The sequence below is a fragment of the Mustela erminea genome, chromosome 5 (assembly GCF_009829155.1).
Source record: "Mustela erminea isolate mMusErm1 chromosome 5, mMusErm1.Pri, whole genome shotgun sequence".
Classification (NCBI taxonomy): Eukaryota; Metazoa; Chordata; class Mammalia; order Carnivora; family Mustelidae; genus Mustela; species Mustela erminea.
The window spans coordinates 45,086,174-45,102,956 of NC_045618.1; the positions used below are offsets into that span (position 1 = coordinate 45,086,174).

General features: G+C 37.0%; 1 protein-coding gene across 8 annotated transcripts in view; it reads right to left on the reverse strand.

The window, feature by feature from the left end:
- The window catches only part of HERC1 (HECT and RLD domain containing E3 ubiquitin protein ligase family member 1), a 187,582-nt gene that overhangs the window by 130,490 nt on the left and 40,309 nt on the right, over positions 1-16,783 (reverse strand). For all 8 annotated transcript variants that reach the window (XM_032342792.1, XM_032342798.1, XM_032342796.1 and 5 more), the window contains 6 exons: positions 14,410-15,365; positions 8,150-8,245; positions 4,486-4,680; positions 3,151-3,462; positions 847-943; positions 177-320 (listed from right to left, as the gene is read on the reverse strand). In XM_032342792.1, the coding sequence (XP_032198683.1) occupies positions 177-320; positions 847-943; positions 3,151-3,462; positions 4,486-4,680; positions 8,150-8,245; positions 14,410-15,339 (1,774 nt within the window). In that variant the 5' untranslated portion in view covers positions 15,340-15,365. The remainder of the gene's footprint in view (positions 1-176; positions 321-846; positions 944-3,150; positions 3,463-4,485; positions 4,681-8,149; positions 8,246-14,409; positions 15,366-16,783) is intronic.

Sequence of the window (16,783 nt, forward strand, 5' to 3'; positions counted from 1 at the left end):
CTATCTGTGTAAGTTAACAATGGCTATAGCAACATTTGTTGAAACAGTTCATTTAAATTTCTAAAATTTCTACTCATTGTTAGTTTTCCTATAATAAGATATTTAACAGAAAAGTACATCTTTTTAAATCTCAAGAAAACAAGCCCAACACTATCAATAAATAATTTTTTACATACCATTGTCTCCTCCTCCAAAAGACCATACAGTTCTCCCATCTTTAGACAAAGCAATAGTATGTGAACTGCCACAAGAAACCTCTCCGACATTGCTAATGTCTTTTACTAATGTTGGAATGTTACGGCTGTTACTGTCTCCATGACCTTGGATAAAACACACACAACAAGGAAAAATGTTGTTAATGCTTTTTCTTTAGGCCACTATATCACAGGCAGAATAATCATTTTAAGTTAATGACAGAAATGAGGTATTTTTAAAGTGCAATTTGAAAGAATCTAGACTACTCTCAAACTAAGACCCCAGTCCCTTCAGTGAATCATTAGCATATTCTATACATGCTCTTCTCCCAGCACTTGTCTAATGCTACCTAGTATCATGCTCGTGTCAACTTGTTTTCACACACATTTTAGGATCATGATGGTATCTTTCTTGTCCCTGAAATCCTTAAGTGTCTGCTCATAATAGGTACTCAGTAGTGCTAGATTTAATTACAGCTTAAATTTCAGCACTACAATCCAGGTATTCGCTGTATAAAACTGTATTCCTCTGGGCTAAAACTAACAAAATAAATAACAGGGGTTTTTGCCTATTAAATCTAGCCTCACTGCTTCTCAGTAACCATCATTTCTATTTTTCTCTGAAAGCAACTTCAATTTTAAAAAAGCTTACCTAATCTTCCAAAGTCTCCTTCACCCCATGTGTATAATTCACCATCCTCTGTGACAGCAGCACTATGTCTGTACCCAGCAGACACACAAACAACTACCTGCATTGCACACAAAACACACCAAGATGAAGAACATGCATATGCTAAAACATGTAGTTCACATTTGATCTTACACAAAGAGACTGCAGAGACACTGATATTCGCAACTTATCCAGAAGTTACCACATACACTTGTAGAGGGTGTGCCCAGGATAGGTGCCTGGGGTCATGAAAATGCTGAAAATACAGCCTCTGCTCTGTTTGCCAAGCCATGAAACCTAGCTTCCACCCAGAGAAGATAACTTTCCTAGTTCACGCAAGGCACTCCGAAGGTTAGCAGGAGCCCTGAAAGCATCAATCTAATCACTTGTAAGAATACTATATCACAAATCAAGGCTTTACTCAAAGAGTTGGCAGGGCTAAATAAACACTCATGGAACAACGAAAAATTTTTAAATATAATGTTAACATAAAACCTATAATCCTGGCTAATCAAGAAAAACTCATTATGTAATAGGGGGTGACTCTCAAAAACATAGTTACTATTAACCAATGCAGGAAGATCTAAGCAGTATATAAGCTTACATTAATTAAACTCTTAGCAATATCTCTTTACCCCTCAATTAGCTATACAGTTGATGAGTTCAATCAGGCGATTAACAGTATACAGCAACATAACTGGGAGATGACTCATAGCTTTTACCACTGATTAAAATAATGATTTAACAGAAAAAAAAAACAAACTATACTAATTACTCTGCCTCTTTTCAATCTCCAAAAATTAGAACTCACTTGAGAAAATTCAAAATTTAGATTCAATAAAAAATACTGAGCACCATGTGGCACCTGGGTGGCTCCGTCAGTTAAGTGTCTGCCTTCAGCTCAGGTCATGATCTCAGGGTCCTGGGATCAAGCCCCGTATTAGGCTCCCTGCTCAGATAGAGGAGTCTGCTTCTCTACCTACCCCTCTCCCCCCATTCATGGATCATCTCTCTCTCTCTCTCTCTCTCAAATAAATCTTTAAAAAAAAAAAAAAAAAAACCCTGTATACCTAATACATTCTAGATAATATGCTAAAAACTACTAAAATTTTTATCTAAAAGTTATTAGTTTACTTTTTGGAACCTTTTTCCTTTATGATATTCATACTAAGTTATATTTAATTAGCAAAGTTCCCATTTAAAAAAAATAGGACATTAAAAGGAATATGATGTTTAAAGAATTGGAATGAAGAGAGAAGGTGCTTAAAGTAGTAGTAGTATTTTCCTGAAAATTTCCTTAAAGCCCCACATTCAGCATCTTATCAAGTATCCCATAATGTTGTCAGGTGAAACATTCCAAAGCTCACTGCTTGGGATTGATGTCTAAGTTAAAATACTACAAGTTATAATAAAGTAAAATTCGTTTGATAGACAATCTTGTCAGACAACCTACCATGAAGGAAAAATGTCCCACTTGCAATTATGGTATAATATGAAAATTTAAACTTTGAAAAGGTCTTATATAAAAAAACTTTTGTGGCAAGAAAGTCATCTTAAAATAGAGGAACCTGTATAACTGCATATAACTCTAAGTTTAGGAAAATACCTTCACTTCTTTAAAGAAAGGTCAAATAGAAATTAGAAGAGATCTAGGTTCAGTTTCTAATGGTGCTAATTATTTGTGTGACCTTCAGTAAGTGAGTTAACCACTCTAAATGCCTTATTTCTATTACAATGACACCTCCTCCAATTTTATGACCCCATTATCTAATATCACACCCCACCCAAGTTAATATCTAATACATTACTCAATTTTTTTCTTTATTATTATTTGAAATTATGTGCTTACTCATCTCTAACCACAAATTAAAAGTTCCATGAGACTAAGGATCTTGTGTTTTGTTCACTACTATGTGTCTAATGCCTAAAACACTGCCTGGCATTTGGAAGATACTGAAATATCTTGTGTATCTGGATAGTGTATCTGGATACACTGTCAAGATAGATATTCCAGATAGAGTATCTGTAAGTATTTGTGAAATGGATGATTCTCAGTTTCCTCATGTGAAATGAGAGTAATAACTACCTTAGCAAAGTTGTTATAAGAATTAAAATTAAGTAATGTATGTGAAAGTGTTTTGTAAACCACAAAAGCAAATATCCAAAGGATAAAAAGGATTTGGGGGTGAGGGTAACTTTAGAAAGAATATATCAAAATCTGAAAGATATCATCACTTACAACGCAGCGCATCTAATTATTTTTAAATACAATAAGAAAGCACATACCTTTCCCTGCAGAGGGCCCTGAATAAGCTTGGGATATTTCTGTGTTGAACTATTTCCATGTCCCAGTTTCCCATAGTCACCATCTCCCCAACTGAAGACTTCTCCTTCTGTTGTAAAAGCTAAGGTGTGACCATCAGATCCTTTAGAAGATGAAACCTTTTTAATGGACCTGTGAGGTTCAAATGTTAACTTTTTTAAAGTGGACTGATTATTAGAATCTCCAAGGCCCAGTCTCCCATAGCTGCCTTTACCACAAGCTCTGACAGAGCCATCCGTAGAAATAACAAAAGTGCAGTATTGTCCAGCTTCAATCTATAAGCAAAGGGAAGAGTAAAATAAAACGTTTCTGTGAGACTCAGAGTATAATATTTAACGCTAGTTTTATCAAAGAGGTTCAAAGTCTTTAAAACCAGAATATGGCACTATTCTACAGAGAAATTAAAAAGAAAATTATGAAAACTATTAATGGTTTCCTCATGTTGACTTTATTGTTGGGCATAAATTACTGCATATTTTCTCTCTTCAGGATATCTACCCAGTCATGATTCAATAAAACAACAAAGTAAAATGTTTTACCTCATCTTATAATCGGTGGATGAAGAGCAAGAAATAAAATTATCCTATAAATTCCTTTGAGTCCATTATGGCAAGGGCCATATAAAATATATTTTACACTCATTTTAAAAAAAAACAACCTAAGTTTTAGTGAAACTAATAAAAAAATAGAAAGTTCTAGCTTGACTAAAAGGTAGCTACAAATGTAAATAAGTGATCACAATAAGAAAATAAAATGCCAATCTAGCAAAAGAAAAATTCCAGTTTTTACTTAGTCCTATTTTCCATTTGCATTGAATATAATGGTAAGTCTGTCGTCATTCATAATTCTTTTCAAAAATCCAGCTCCAATTTGATTTTTTTGAAACTTGGAAACCATGCTAGGGAAATGAACTAAAAATGGTTTTTTTCCTATTAAAATGAAAAAAAGTGGTATAGCATGGTATACAGAAACAGTACAGATAAGAAACGAGACTCTTGGGGTGCCTGGGTGGCTCAATGGGTGAAAGCCTCTGCCTTTGGCTCAGGTCATGATCCCAGAGTCCTGGGATGGAGCCCTGCATCAGGCTCTCTGCTCAGCAGGGAGCCTGCTTCCCCCACCCCAACCCTCTGCCTGCCTTTCTGCCTCCCTGTGATTTCTGTCTGTCAAATAAATAAATAAAATCTTTAAAAAAAAAAAAAAAAGAAGAAGAAGCGAGACTCTTCACTCACTTAAAAAAAACTCTTAACACTACTTAGAGCAAACCATCTACCAATTTGTAAGATATGTAGAGGACTCACAGTCTGAGCATCAGAGAAACTGGGAGCCAGTTTGGGCTGTAGTATTTTCTCCTGTGTGCCTTCCACCAATTGATGGCTGCTGTTGCTCCCCCAGACGTAAACCTCACAGGTTTCTGAGACAATGGGAGCATCACCAGTCTGAATGCTATCTGGGCTAGCACATGTTCTTGAGTAATCAGATGCCATTCTGCAAACCTATTAAAGTTAAAAATATGCAATAAATAGGCAAGACATTCTTAGTGGAGACATTTTCATAAATGTTGTCTGAAATTACTGTTTATTTTCCTTATTTCTAAAACTCTCAACGGCTCAAATAACTTAAGAATACATCTAATTTTAAATACAGATGGCTAGACTACATACTCCTGTAAAAGATACTAATAAAGGTGGCAAAAATGAGGAGGAGACACATAATCAAGACTTTTTTTGACTAGTAATTATGGCACACACAGCATTACAGGAAAAAGAAAAAACACCTTAAAAAACAAAGTAGAAGGGGCACCTGGTTGGCTCAGTCAGTAAAGCATGCAACTCTTAATCTCAGGGTTGTGGGGCTTGAACTTTTGAAAACTTACTTTAAAAAAAAAAAATTGATAATCCTATAACCTTAATACAGTGAATGTTATCTTTTTACCTACATTCTTCCAGAACTTTGCATGTACACATTCTTTAACATAGTTAACACAGTGGATATATAAAAGTGATGAAACAAAAGTCAGACAAAATTTTCCACAGCTAACTTATCTTCATGAATGAACTGATAATTTTCCATCTATGTAAAAACCCCAGTTTATTTAACCCTTTTCTTTTAAACAAGACATTTAGAGTCTTTTTGTTACACAAGCCATTTTTAAGAACATAGTTGTTACTACCTTTTCATTACTTCTTAAGTAGAGAAGCTAAAAAATGAGGCTACTCTATCCCAAAACAACAACATCTTATGATTCTTGAAACATACTCTAGCAAACTGCTTTCCAAAACGGTGCTACTATGTATCACCAGCAGTACATTTTATGTACATATAAAATAAAAATCATTGCTTATTTACCACCTGTGTTGAATGTAATGGTAAAGTCTGTTGCTATTCATAATACATTTTTAAAAACCATACTTCTCTACCTGCAGCCCCCCACAGCCCTGCCAAAAGGATAGGCCCCAGGGTGGCCATTTCAATTGCCCTAACCAAGGAATACGTCTATACGAGAGTACCAGTCTCACCGCATCCATACCAATAACACATATTATGCTTTTAATTTTTTGCAAAGGCTTAAGTGAGATCAAAGAGGATGCATTATTTTAACTTGACATTTTGTTATTATAACAGAACTAAAGTTTTTCTTTCTTTGTTTACCACTAACTTTTGCCCATTTACTTAGTAAGGCTTAATGGATTTTTAACTGTCTTATACGAACTCAATGTAATAAAAATACTAACTCTGGGGCACCTGACTGGCTCAGTCAGTAGAGCGTATGACTCTGGTAGGGTCGTGAGTCAGAGCCCCATGCTGGGTGAATAGAGTACTTAAAAAATAAATTAAATAAATAATAACTCTGACTACAGCTGTTGTCAATTTTTTTGTCTGTCTTACAGTGTTTTGTGGGGTTTTCTTTTTTGCTCAACCAAAACAAGAGAAGGAAAACCTTCAAAAGTCAACCTTCAAAAGCCCATTAAATGGAAGGGGACAGAATAATTTTAGTCAGAATCATTTAGTCATAATCATCCAAAACAACAGAATGACATGTGTGTTCAACATTCTCCAGTGAACATAAGGATGGTTATGAGGACACACAAAATACATGTAAGTGAAGGCTGCTAGTCCCTAATAAGAGATCTGAAATTTTGCTGGAGACAAGAGAGGGTAGTGGCCAAGAGTGTTAGAATTTTTTAATCTGAAGATCTATTACTGTAATAAGTTTTATGATAAATCCCAGCTCTCCTCCACTCCACATTCTGCCAAAAATGAGCAAGATAGAAAAAAAAAATTACTTATAGGGCTTAGAAACGTGTGTTTAAAAACTGGAACGGGGGCAGGGCAGAAATCTAGGAAGATAACAGCAGCAGCAATGCCATTTTCTAAACACACTGATTCACTACACGGAACAACTACATGGCCAAACTTCAACTCCACACTTAACATTCACAACAAAACTAGGTGACAAGGTAACTCCAATAACTCCAAAATATAAGCAGACGCAGACAGATGAGTCTGGAATAATTTGATGTGTCACAGAGCAAGAAAGCTATGAAAGATTATTAGGCCTGTATCAAAAGAACTTAGGGGACGCCTGGGTGGCTTAGTTGGTTGAGCATCCAACTCCTGGTTTCGGGTCAAGTCATCATCTCAGGGTTGTGAGATTGAGCCCCGTCTGGGGCTCTGTACTCAGCAGGGATTCTGCTTGAGTTTTCTCTCCTCTCTGTCTGCACTTCTCCCTGCTTACACTCTCTCTTTCTCAAATAAATATCTCTTAAAAAAAAAAAAAAAAAAGAACTTAGGAACCACCCTGAAGAGACTACTACCTTAAAAGACTATTGGCCAAAGATGAAATAATATGAGCTCCACTACTGATAATAATTTAATGGGTTAAAACTCAAACAGGTTTAAGTCTATGGGTTCATAATGACATTTTTCAAATGAAATCAACTGGTCCACTTTGGAGGATGACAGACCAATTCATTAAACTGAACACTAGTTTATAAAATCAGTGTTCAAATTTTTAAAAATTGGACAGACATAATCAAGCACTTATTCAGCCTTTCTTATATGAACTGAAACAGAGTAACCAAATAATTGATAAGGGTATCAACTTTATAAAAACATTCCAATGAACAAAAGAGGAGTGATACAATTAAAATATCAACATTTTGCAACCAACCACCTATGAATTAATCATTAAACATCAAGAGTTGCTAATACCACAATAACAGAGATAACTAGAAGGAAACTGATGAAAAATCATACCACCATGTATAGTCTTGCCAAAGGGATCAAATAAGCCTCTAGATCCACCTGCCAATTTGCAGAAAATAAATAGTGAACTGCATTATGCGTAATCAATCAGCAAAAAGCCCAGGTTCTAAAGAAAAACACTGATGGAAAGAAAAAAAATGGAGGGGAACCTATAGATTAAGAGAGTTAAAAGACATCTTTTTTTTTTTTTTTTTTAATAGGCAAGACTGCACCATAGTGTCTAGATATACACACCTGGGTGACACAATGATAAAAGAAACGCAAGGAAGTGATTACTCTAAAAGTCAGGATAGTGGTTGCTTAGGGAAGGAGGACAGGGGTTAAGACCAGGACATGAAAGAGCCACTCAGAGTGGTTGGTAGTTTTATTTCTTTACCTGGGTACAGATTAGAAGGATATTTATTTTATAACAATTTGTTAAGCCTGACATTTATGTGTTTTTCTGTATCTGTTTTTATTTAAAAAATTTTTAAAGTTACCTACACATGATACAAAGCTCAAAATGAATAAAAGGGTATACACTGAAAAGTATGTCTCCTTCCCATTCCTGATGCCAGATACCCTAGCTCCACTTTTAGTGGAAACCACTGATGCTACTTACTTCTGCATCCTTTTCAAACACTGAATAATTATTTTCGTGCTATAGCATTTTAATACAAAGTAATTTTAAATGTAAAAGCCATGATTATTACATACCTCTTCAAAGAGACATAAAGCTGCCTCATAGAGTGAGCATAAGCCATCAGATGTTCTGGTTGGTTCCCTCCACTGACTCCGATCAGCAGATGAACCCTACAGTTTCAGGAGAGAAACATACATATTAAAATCACTTAAATATTCCACGGAAGTATCTGAGGAACTGTATATGTGAGTATGCATGCTAATCTCAAATCCTAACATTAGGTCATGAAACCAACTTTTACAGAGAAGTGTTAGAAAAGATGGAGCTATTGAGTGAAACAGTAAATTATGTGTCAATCCCTCAATGACTGTTTATTCAACATAGGGCTTGCCTAGAAATAGACAAGGAGGCAGAATTTTGCCAATTACATGTTCTTTGGGTGGCCAATATCCAATAAAGGAGCCCCCAGGAAATATTCTACTCTCCTGGAGCTGCCTTGCCCATCTGTCCCTGAGGATACAGGCAAGTAGAACATAGCCAGCTTGAGTGATGATCTTGACCAGAGCAGCAGAAAGTCCATTCCTCCCTTCTTAGTTCCAGTAAAACTGAAGGCCCACAATTCAATTCATGTAGCTACCTGACTACTTTAGTAACAAAGCATCTTTTTCCAATCACAGATGAGGAATCACAGCACTGTTCTGGGACTCTCCAGAATAGGGGTCAACGGCTGTGACCAGAAATCATTCTGTCATTGACAATTGACAAAGCAGAAAGTGAACTTGATCTCACTCCTCCTTCAAATTCCCAAATCCTTAAATCTTTAGATCACAAATGTCAAGTTCCTTCTCTGATTTAGCAATCCTGTAATCATGAAATTTTCATCAGTGGCTTTTTTCAATGGATACTATACTGTAAAAATATTTTTATTCTAAATGATAAACTGGCAGATATACCATAAAAAAGTTTATCTTCTACTATGGAAAGGAGGTTGGGCTAGATGCCTATAAGATCCCATCTAACTCTAAGATTATATGATTTTATCAGTTCAAACTATTTTAATTAACATGATTCTTAAGAAATGAAACAAATGTATATGTTGGCTATTTAATTCATGGCTAGTTTATCAGGTACTAACCTGCTACTGCCAAATCAATTTTTCTTTTTATCTGTTTAAGGTTGTGTTTCTCAAATTTTAATGTGGACATAAATTATCTAGAGACTATTAAAATACAAATTCCAATTCAGTAAATATAGATGGGGCCTAAGGTTCTGCATTTCCAACAAGCTCCCAGGATATGCCAGTGCTGCCATCTGAGGCTCACTTTTTGAGTAGTAAGGCTAAAGAGAGCCACGTGTAGGTGTGGAGTCATACCTCCTAAATGTTCCTAAGCTAAGTGTTCAAAATTAACTAGTACTGGACATACAAGGTATTGCTATACCAGCAAACACTCAGGAGTACAGACTCTGCAAATTCCATAACCAGTTGTGTAATACTTCTGAGAAAAACAATTGTAATCTGTGGCTCCATTATCTAAAAGGCCATCTCTAGTGATCACCAAATCAAAAGTAGATGTGGAACAATAGCCTGCTATGCCATCCTGGGAGCTGGTACCAGAGCCATCATAATCCCCTTTTTCATGCTTTTCTACAGTATGGAAGGAAATGTTGAAAACTGCATGAAGTTTTGAGTGACAGACAGACATGGGTTTAAATCCAGGCCACATCACTTACTGGATATGTGAATGAAGGATAAGTCTCCTTATTCTTAGACAGGAATAATGCTGATATTACTTAGGGCTATTGGGAAGACTAGAGTTATGTACAAAACATGCTTAGCACAATTTCTAATATACAGTAAGAAAATAAAACCGGTAGCAGTGATTATTAATTTGCAGCACATGAACAGAGAAAGAAAATACAAGAAATCTTTAATAAATTCTTGCTAAATTTAAAAATACCAAACCAATAAAACAACCTTAAAACACCGTCACTCACTTCTGTTCTGCCCAATACAGTCAATATAGTACGCCCCACCCCCCAAATCCAGTTTCACTTTGTGTGGTTTAGCTACCCAAGGTCAATAGCAGTCCAGAAGCAGGTTCTCCTTTTTCTGACACATAATCAGAAGGTCAGTAATAGCTTAACACTAGGTCATAATGCCAATTCATTCACCCCACTTAATCTTCATCTCATTGGCATTTTATCATTTCACATCATCACAAGAAGGGTGAGTGCAGTTTGAAAGAGAAACGACATTTACATAACTTTTATTACAGTATATTGGTATAATTGCTCTATTTTATTGTCACTGTTAATCTCTTACTGTGCCTACTTTATGAATTAAACTTTATCAGAGGTATATATGTATGGGAAAAACCATAGTACATATAAGGTTTGGTACTATCTGCACTTTCAGGTTTCTACTGGGGGTCCTGGAACATAGCCTTCAAGGATAAAGCTTCTGCAGAGCAAAGGAAACAGTCAACAGAACAAAGAGGCAACCCGCAGAATGGGAGAAGATATTTGCAAATGACAGTACAGACAAAAGGTTGATATCCAGGATCTATAAAGAACTCCTCAAACTCAACACACACAAAACAGAAAATCATATTAAAAAATGGGCAGAAGATATGAACAGACACTTCTCCAATGAAGACATACAAATGGCTATCAGACACATGAAAAAGTGTTCATCATCACTAGCCATCAGGGAGATTCAAATTAAAAGCACATTGAGATACCACCTTACACCAGTTAGAATGGCCAAAATTTGCAAGACAGGAAACAACATGTGTTGGAGAGGATGTGGAGAAAGGGGAACCCTCTTACACTGTTGGTGGAAATGCAAGTTGGTGCAGCCACTTTGGAAAACAGTGTGGAGATTCCTCAAGAAATTAAAAACAGAGCTTCCCTATGACCCTGCAATTGCACTACTGGGTATTTACCCCAAAGATACAGAGGTAGTGAAAAGAAGGGCCATCTGTACCCCAATGTTTATAGCAGCAATGGCCATGGTCGCCAAACTGTGGAAAGAACTAAGATGCCCTTCAATGGACGAATGGATAAGGAAGATGTGGTCCATATACACTATGGAGTATTATGCCTCCATCAAAAAGGATGAATACCCAACTTTTGAAGCAACATGGATGAGACTGGAAGAGATTATGCTGAGTGAATTAAGACAAGCAGAGAGAGACAATTATCATATGGTTTCAGTTATTTGTGAAGCATAACAAATAGCATGGAGGACAAGGGGAAATGGAGAGGAGAAGGGAGTTGAGGGAAATTGGAAGGGGAGGTGAACCATGAGAGACTATGGACTCTGAAAAGCAATCTGAGGGTTCTGAAGGGGTGGGGGGTGGGAAGTTGGGGGAACCAGGTGGTGGGTATTAGAGAGGGCACAGATTGCATGGAGCACTGGATGTGATGCAAAAACAATGAATACTGTTATGCTGAAAAGAAATTTTTTTTTAATTTTTTTTTTAAGATTTTATTTATTTATTTGACAGAGAGAGATCACAAGTAGATGGAGAGGCAGGCAGAAAGAGAGAGAGGGAAGCAGGCTCCCAGCTGAGCAGAGAGCCCGATGCGGGACTCGATCCCAGGGCCCTGAGATCATGACCTGAGCTGAAGGCAGCGGCTTAACCCACTGAGCCACCCAGGCACCCCTGAAAAGAAATTTTTAAAAAATAATAAAATAAAATAAAAAAGGATAAAGTTAGAGGATAATGTAGTTAAAGTAAGACTACGCCACCACAGTCAGTAAGGATTAAAGACATCTCTAAAACCCAATCTGTACACAGAATTCTTAATGTCAAAAAGAAAATAATACTATACCTAGGCATTTTTAAAAAACAAAATTTTTTTTGTATATGTACTACCAAAGCAAGCACAAAAAAACCCCCCCAAATTTTGGAAAATACAGTACATTAAATGTATAACTTTATAAACTGTTAACATAGGAATTTCAATGGTCTAAAAATAAATGGAAATTAAAATAACATAAATTCATGGTTTCATAGGTTGTCACTTAATTACCTCTCTCTCTTAAGCACCTACCATCAAAAATAATGGTAAACCTTTTATTTTTTTTTCACATTTGTCTTTTTAAGATATTCTGAGAAGGACATGAGACTAGATGTAGTACATTTCCATATATTCTTGCTATCTGGTTTTACACTACTTAAAATTGTGTAGCAGTGACTCCCTGCTGCCTACAGGAATGAGTCTCAGCACCCCACAGTACGAGATACAAGGCCCTGCCTTCACCTCATCCCGTTCTACCCCATCCATCCATCCAGGGGATTGCTCTCCTACACCTTGGTCACCTTGTGAACTCTGGTCCTCTCATCCAAAAACTTCTCCAACTCCCCACACTTACACACTTGCATGTTTGCAGGCAAATTCTTTCTACTTTTCAACTAAGCTCAGGGATCATTCCTCCACAAGACATTTTCTACCCCTTCCCTCCAGTTCTCTTCCTGGGTCTCACCACCTCCTCCTACTGCAGATCTCTACTACAGCCCTTTATCATTTATTTGAAATGTCTGTGTATCTGTCTTTCTTTAAACTGTGAGCTGGCTGAAGGCATGGATGCTACAAAGCTCATTTACCATTTCTTTTTTGTTTTTGTTTTTGTTTTAAGATTTTATATATTTCTTAGAGTGAGCACAACCAGGGGGAGTGGCAAGCAGAGGGAGAGAGAGAAGTAGGCTTCCCGCTAGGCAGAGAGCCCAAAGTGATGCAGGGCTCAATCCCAGAAGCCTGGCATCATGACCTGAGCTGAAAGCAGACACTAAACTGACTGAGCAACCCAGGCACCACTCATTTACCTTTTAAACTCAGTGCCAAACAGTATCTGGCACACAGTGTTAAATAAACACCTGCTGACATCAAAGGCCAATAGTGTTTTTATTATTGTTTATTCTTTCAGAATTCAGAGATATACATTGACATTATTTCCCTCTCTTTATTTAAATATGTTAATGAGTATTTTGTGCACTCCCATTCAAACACCATTACTTCAAGTGTATCATTAGTGAAGGTTAAGAATCACACAAGTAAATAAAAATAAAGGATTGAACTCATTTTTGTTAGGCCTTACATCAGGTACTCAGTTGATGGTTATGTGTCTTTCCCTTTAACTTTCAGCTTGGGGTAAGCTTTGTCCCAGTTGTTCAGGGTAGAGAAACTTAAGGCAGGGTTGGAATCCAGAGTACTGGGAGAGGATATACCTATTTTCTGAATTCTCAGACAACACTGTAAAGTATAAAAAACATGAGTTCAGGCGCCTGGGTGGCTCAGTGGGTTAAAGCCTCTGCCTTCGGCTCAGGTCATGATCTGAGTCTTGGGATCAAGCCCCGCATCGGGCTCTCTGCTCAGCAAGGAGTCTGCTTCCTTCTCTCTCTCTGCCTACTTCTCTGCCTGCTTGGGATCTCTGTCTGTCAGATAAATAAATAAAATCTTAAAAAAAAAAAAAAGTGGGTTATGGAGAGAAAGAGTATTAGACTCTATCGCTTACTGTGTAAGAAGGAATCATAAACGTAAATTTCAATTAATAACCATTCCTTTCTCCAAAAGCCAATCTGAGTTTTAATTAAATTCAATCTAATATAGGCCTGTGATGACTTTAGGAGAGCTAAACTAAATCAAATATCCAAGATTCTTCCCCAGAATAGATCCAGAATTCTGTGGAAAGCAATCTAGTTTTCTGGGGTACCCTCATCACAATAAAGAACTATATTACAGGGTATAACCACAGAGGCTATGGAGGGAGGCCCCTTCTCACGAGGTGTGTTTGTCCCAGAATAAAAGAGGTAAATGGAAAGAAAAGTAGAAATCCAACAATATAAACTTATATTTTACTACTTCCTTACTATAGTTTATAAACTTCAAGGTAGGCCTTCACGGGAAAAATCAACTTAACACAAACACAGTAAAAGCCATATACAGTAGTCAGAAAAAACATGGGCTCTGCATACAGACTTGAGGTTGTAAGAATTAGTTTTAGTTAACACAGCCATCTGCCCCATAAGTGCTTAATTAGTGTATGTTTTACTTCCAGTTTTTTTGCCAAATAGATGTGTAAATTTAGGAAAACTACCACAGTTTCTTTATCCTTAAGATAAGGATAAATAATGTCAACCTCACATATTAAAATGATAATTGACTCAGACAGTACATATAAAGCACCTGGTTGGTAGCAGGCACACAACAAAAGTTACCTATCTTCCCTCCCAACTCCTGGTACTGGGGAGCAGTAAATAAAAGAAGTCAAAAGAGGAATGAGATGGTGTATTACAGATTAAGTTAAGGATAAATTTATAGTACATACCAAAGAACGCCTCATCTGCATTAATATAGTCATAAAGCAGTCAAAGCTGATCATTCCTTCCTGGCTTGATAGTAGTTTGCTTTTCTCCATGGAATTTACAACCGCTGAAGCTCCCAAAGCCATTTCTATCCATTCAAGAAGATACCGCAAAGAGCCTCGCTGAGCTGCTAAACCAAGTAGCAGCTCAGAAGCTAATCTGCGACCTAAAGTGTCTGCACCAGAATTGGGAATAGTTACTCCTTTAAGAAATGTTGTCACTTGTGATAAGCAGTCCAAACCCATCGGAGGAATCTTGCTTTCATTTGCTAAAGATAATGGTGGCAAAGAGCTGACAACTTCAATTGCAGTATGAATAACGTCGTTGCAAAGACTAAGACCAGGTCCTGACACAGGCATCATCCAGCTTTGTCTCAGAAGTGCAAATAATAAGCTTAGACCAGTTCGAACACCCATTTCTATAAGTGCATCAGTGCTTGACCGGGGACGTTCACTAACAGAATGGACATCTGCTGAACCAGAGCTGCTCTCTGGGGAATGCTGCTGCTGTTTCACTTTGCCTTTGTCATGGTATTTATTAGAAAGTGCATAAAAGACACGCTGGAGTACAAGGAGTCGTTTCCGAAGTGCCCCAGCAAATGGGGAATCTGAACATACCATCTTCGCTAGTGCTAGCTGGCTGCTAAGAAGGGCATCCAAATAGTGGTCCTGCTCATCACTTGAAAGAGACTCACGTTCAAAGTCTGGCAACTGTGGTCCTTTGAGGCACAAAACTTGTTGGGGCAAAGGTACTACTTCTTTATTGCTGACCAGTTTAGAATACAGAACAGCAACTCCCTCTCTTGTAGCAATAGATTCACTATCCTCTGTAATCCAGGAGCTGTTGAGGTGTTCAAGCCACTTCAGTTTCACTGGTGGAACCATAGTTGCCATGTTGGTTTATTCTTCAGCCATTAGTTCTACAAAGGGAGATGAAAAAGCAGTCAAAAATTTATATAGGTGATTCACAAAATGTTTCTGAACCTCCACCTTACACCTACAATTAGCGATTTCAAACTGGTGAAACAAAGTCTGAACTTCAATTAACAGGAAAGTACCAATGTTAGTATTTTAGCTTTCATAAATGTACTATTAGTTATAAGATGCTAATATTAAGGAAAAATGGGTGAAGGACACATATAGGAACTCTGTATAATTTTTGCAACTTTTGTGTAAACCTAAAATTAACCCCACATAAAGTTTATTATAAAATTAGTGATTTTCATACCTTTTCCCTTCAGATTCTGGTCCCACTGTCAGTATAACAGTGGGTTTTACATGCTGATCACCCCCAAATTCTTATCTTCAACCCAGACCTCCTCCCTGAATTCCATACTCATATATACAATTGCCCACTTGACTTTGCCGTATAGATATCTAATAGGCATCTCAACATACTCAAAACTGAATTCCTAATCCACCAATGACCACACAAATCTGTTGTTCCTGTAGACCTCCTCATGTCAATAAATGGCAACTCTATCCTTCTAGCTCCTTTGGCCAAAAACCTTGAGAGTCACCACTAATTCCTCCTTCTTACACTCCAAATTAGTCAGTGCTACTTTCAAATACATCCAGAATCCAAACAGTTCTCACCTCCTTTATTGCTAAAACCGTACCCCAAACCATCATCTCTTGGATCACTGAAGGAACCTTCCTGCTAGTCTCCATGGCTATATGGAGGAACCACAGTGACTCCAAAAGGGCAGAAATGTTTTTGTATATTTTGTTTACTGCTGTATTCCAACACATAGTAAATACAATGTAAGAATTTGTTTTTAAAAAAAGTACTCTAATGAATCATTGAACACTACATCAAAATCTAATGATGTACTATGAAGTGGCTAATGGAATATTAAAAAAAAATACTTAAAAATTAAGTCCTATGGGATTAAATAGTCACAAAGGACTGGCATCCAAGGTACATAAAGAACTCCTATAACTCAGTAATAAAAAGACAATTTAATTTTCAAAATGGTCAAAAGACTGAACAAAACTTCACTGCAGATATATGAATGGCCAATAAGTACAAGAAAAGTTCTCGACATCATTAGTCATCAGAAAATGCACATTAAAAAAACAAATAGAGGGGCGCCTGGGTGGCTCAGTGGGTTAAAGCCTCTGCCTTCAGCTCAGGTCATGATTTCAGGTTCCTGAATCAAGCCCTGCTTGAGGGAGCCTGCTCCCCCCAACTCTCTCTGCCGACCTCTCTGCCTACTTGTGATCTCTGTCAAATAAATTAAAAAAAAAAAAAAAAAAGAATGACAACACCAAATGTTAGCAAGAATGTAGAGCAATCGAAACTCTCACAAATTATTTGCAGGACTGTGAATGGGAA